The following is a 3,643-nucleotide window of genomic DNA, read 5'->3' as shown; positions in this document are numbered from 1 at the left end:
AGACGACAACCACGACAGCAACAAAAACAGCAGCTACAGACGGTGTCCAGGTAAGCAGAAACAAGAACAAAAGGCACAGAGGGTAAACGATACAATTTAACAACCAACTTTGCCTTTTTTTCATATGAAAATATCAGCATGCTTTATTGAAATGGCAATCGAAAAAAATCAAATGAAAAAAAGAAGGCTTTCAAATTCAAACATGAAAAAATACAACGAGAAAAAAATAAAAAAATATAATGAAGCAAAGGAAAAATGGATAAACAATGGACGTGTCAAGAAATGAACAAAAATCAAATAAAAGAAAACTGTAACGATGCAAAGGAAACATGGATAAAATTATCCGTTTTGGGAAATAGAAAAATATCGAAACGAACCCCCCCCCCAAAAAAAAACAACAACAAAAAAACAACCCCACATACACGTGTGAAATACTATCCGTGTCAGGAAATAGAGAAAAGTAAAAAAACCCAAAAAAAACAAACAACAAAAAACACATACACGTGTGAAGTGTGATCCAAGTCAAGAAATGGAGAAAAATTAAAACAGAGATAGAAAATTCATAGATCTACATGCTTTCCAAAATCAAAAGAAGTAGGTGGAATGAAAGAATTTTCAAACTATAAAAAAAAGGCTGCATAAGAAACAGAAGTTATGTTCAAAATAGAAGGAATAATTTTAAAGTTGAAAGAAGGTGAAAAGCGAAAGTCGAGATTACTGCTACCAAATGGATGGCTTTATACATCAACTGACAGTTTTCAACTTTTGTTTTCGGGCTGTGCTTTTCAAGGAATTATTCCTATAGCGTTCTCTGATTTGTGAATGTCCAAGACAACTTGCAGCTGGCGGAGGGACGGGAGAAGGGTCTGCAGCGTCTGTCGGGTCTCGAGCCTCTGTCTGTTCTTGGGCGGGGAGCAGTTGTTGAATATTCCCAACCGAGGCTGGCGGGGTACGAGATTTTGGCTGTTGATGGGCGCGGAACAGTTGTTGAATTTCCCCAACCGAAGCTGACGGGTTACGAGATTTTGGCTGTTGATGGGCGTGGAACAGTTGTTGCATTTCCCCAACCGAGTCTGGCGGGTTACAAGATTTTGGCTGTTGATGGGCTCGGAGTAGTTGTTGGATTTCCACAACTGTCGTTCGATCTGATGGCGAGGGGCATAACAGACGTTCAACGCATTGTCTGTGCAAGTCTGGAATCAACACCTTGTCTTTGAGCTTCTGTAGAAAGTCTATTCCCGACTTAGGTTCTTTACGGAACAGCAAGGCCCAGAGACAGAGTCCAAGAGAGTAGCTCTCAAGTTTAAAAACGTCATCAACTGGCTCGCCTTCGTCGTATTCCGGTGGCCAGTAGTGCAGAGTGCCTCCCCAACGCCTGGATCTGTTTGAGTTTTTGGGAAGAACCTGAACCTGTCCGAAGTCCCCTAGTACAGCGTTTCCGCAGTGGCTGATGAACACATTTCTCAGCTTCAAGTCGCCGTGTACGATGCGGTGTTGGTGGAGAAAAGACACAGCGTCTGTTAACTGGGTGAAGTAGCGGCTAGCCTCATCGGTCGAGATATCGCAGACAGCATGGGACAGATCGGAGCGGTGCAACTCCATCAAAATGGCGACTTCATCGGGACATTTAACAGCTCTCTCCATTTTTATAATATTGGGATGACGAACGTTTTGAAGAATTTGGACTTCTGCCTCAAACTCAAGCAAATTTCCTAGTTCCTCAGAATCCCTTTCATCGAGAAGGAAAGCAAGAAGCTTCATAGCTTTTTTGTTGTCAGGGTTGTTCACATCCGTAGCTCGATAGACCTTTGAGGAACTGCCACTACCCAAGGGTTTATAATCTAACGACACACCGAGCGCCTCTGTGACGTCACGATCCGCGTAAACTTCGAACACCGGTGGACGGAGACGACGCAACATCGTGCACACACTGAAGCTATAGATGGTAATACGACAGAACTAAGATAATCCCAGTTGTCTGTTGCTCAGAGATGTGGGGGGAAAAGAAAAAATAGTCGTCGTACTTCCACCTTCAGTTCTTGAGATTAAAGATGGTTTGCCACAACACAAACACTGGGTTTTCCCCCTTCACTGTATATAACGAGGTGGAAAATTCCTCTGAATCAAATCCACAGTGCACTCGGGGATTCCAGGAATAAAATGATAAAATCAAGTAGTCAATTACCGTTGGTTTATAGTCCAAGAAATACCAACTGATATCCACAAAGTCCTATACACTTTCCAGAAGTTACTGCACACGAGGATTTCAGGGGGGAGGGGGGGGGGAAATCAAGCGGTCACTTTTAAAAGCACGTGGTTGATATTCCAGGAATAAGATCTCCAGAAGTTATTACACGAGGATAGTAGGGGAAAAATCAAGCAGTCACCTTTAAAAGCACGTGGTTGATAGTCCAGGAATAAGATCTCCAGAAGTTATTACACGAGGATAGTAGGGGAAAAATCAAGCAGTCACCTTTAAAAGCACGTGGTTGATAGTCCAGGAATAAGATCTCCAGAAGTTACTGCACAACAATTCCAGGCGAAAAAAACAAGCAGTCGCTTTTAAAAGCACGTGGTTGATAGTCCAGGAATAAGATCTCCAGAAGTTATTACACGAGGATAGTAGGGGAAAAATCAAGCAGTCACCTTTAAAAGCACGTGGTTGATAGTCCAGGAATAAGATCTCCAGAAGTTACTGCACAACAATTCCAGGCGAAAAAAACAAGCAGTCGCTTTTAAAAGCACGTGGTTGATAGTCCAGGAATAAGATCTCCAGAAGTTATTACACGAGGATAGTAGGGGAAAAATCAAGCAGTCACCTTTAAAAGCACGTGGTTGATAGTCCAGGAATAAGATCTCCAGAAGTTACTGCACAACAATTCCAGGCGAAAAAAAACAAGCAGTCGCTTTTAAAAGCACGTGGTTGATAGTCCAAGAAATACCAAATGATCTACAAAGTTATAATAAACTCTCCAGAAGTTGTTGTGACATAAGTTGACAGCTGAAGCGTTCAGAAAGCAAACGAAACGCACACACAGCTAAGACAAATGCGGCCGTTTTGCGTTGTTTTCTCGTGTTGCCAGAGAGGGCTTGACCACGTGACCAAAAAAAGGTACGGTCATCCAATCGGCGCTGCGGATTTAGTATTGTAATTTTATTGCCCGTTACAGTTTTTGAATCGTGACGTAATTGTTGGGATATCACGAGACTGCCCTGAGGCCCGCCATGGTCATGAGTCCTGCCTTTTGGTCATTGCGCGTCGTGATTGACAAGCGGTTCAGCCAACCAAAACCAAGCTCTGGTCAGAGCTCTTACATAAAATGCGTGCTCTAGAGCAAACAAAGAGTTTGTTTTTACATCTTCATTATGATTGGAACTGCTTTGTCAAAACTGTCTTGAGGCGAAAATGTAAGGGCTGACAGACTTCAAAGGGAGGAAATAAGAGAAAGGGAGAGAGAGAATAAGAGAGAGGGAGAGAGAGAATAAGAGAGAAGGAGAGAGAGAAAGGGAGACAGAGAGACAGAGAGAGACTGAAGGAGGCAGAGAGAGAGAGAGAGAGAGAGAGAGAGAGAGAGAGAGAGAGAGAGAGAGAGAGAGAGAGAGAGAGTGAGGGAAAGAGGGAGAAAGAGAGGGAAAGAGGAGA

At 43.0% G+C, this 3,643-nt stretch overlaps 2 protein-coding genes across 2 annotated transcripts in view; both read right to left on the bottom strand.

Moving 5' to 3' along the window:
• Positions 1–744: 744 nt before the first annotated feature.
• On the bottom strand, positions 745–1,920 carry LOC101852040 (serine/threonine-protein kinase Nek6-like). Its single transcript, XM_005106456.1, has one exon. It carries the CDS (start codon positions 1,918–1,920, stop codon positions 745–747), a length of 1,176 nt encoding a protein of 391 aa, XP_005106513.1.
• Positions 1,921–2,032: 112 nt separating this feature from the next.
• The window catches only part of LOC101851824 (NUAK family SNF1-like kinase 2), a 3,888-nt gene continuing 2,277 nt past the window's right edge, over positions 2,033–3,643 (bottom strand). Inside the window, exon 2 of the mRNA XM_005106455.3 lies at positions 2,033–2,091. Coding sequence (XP_005106512.1) covers positions 2,033–2,091 — 59 coding nt within the window. The remainder of the gene's footprint in view (positions 2,092–3,643) is intronic.

The sequence above is a fragment of the Aplysia californica genome, unplaced genomic scaffold (assembly GCF_000002075.1).
Source record: "Aplysia californica isolate F4 #8 unplaced genomic scaffold, AplCal3.0 scaffold00534, whole genome shotgun sequence".
Classification (NCBI taxonomy): domain Eukaryota; kingdom Metazoa; phylum Mollusca; class Gastropoda; order Aplysiida; family Aplysiidae; genus Aplysia; species Aplysia californica.
The sequence above is the reverse complement of the archived record's forward strand: the minus strand, read 5'-3'. Positions and strand labels throughout refer to the sequence as shown.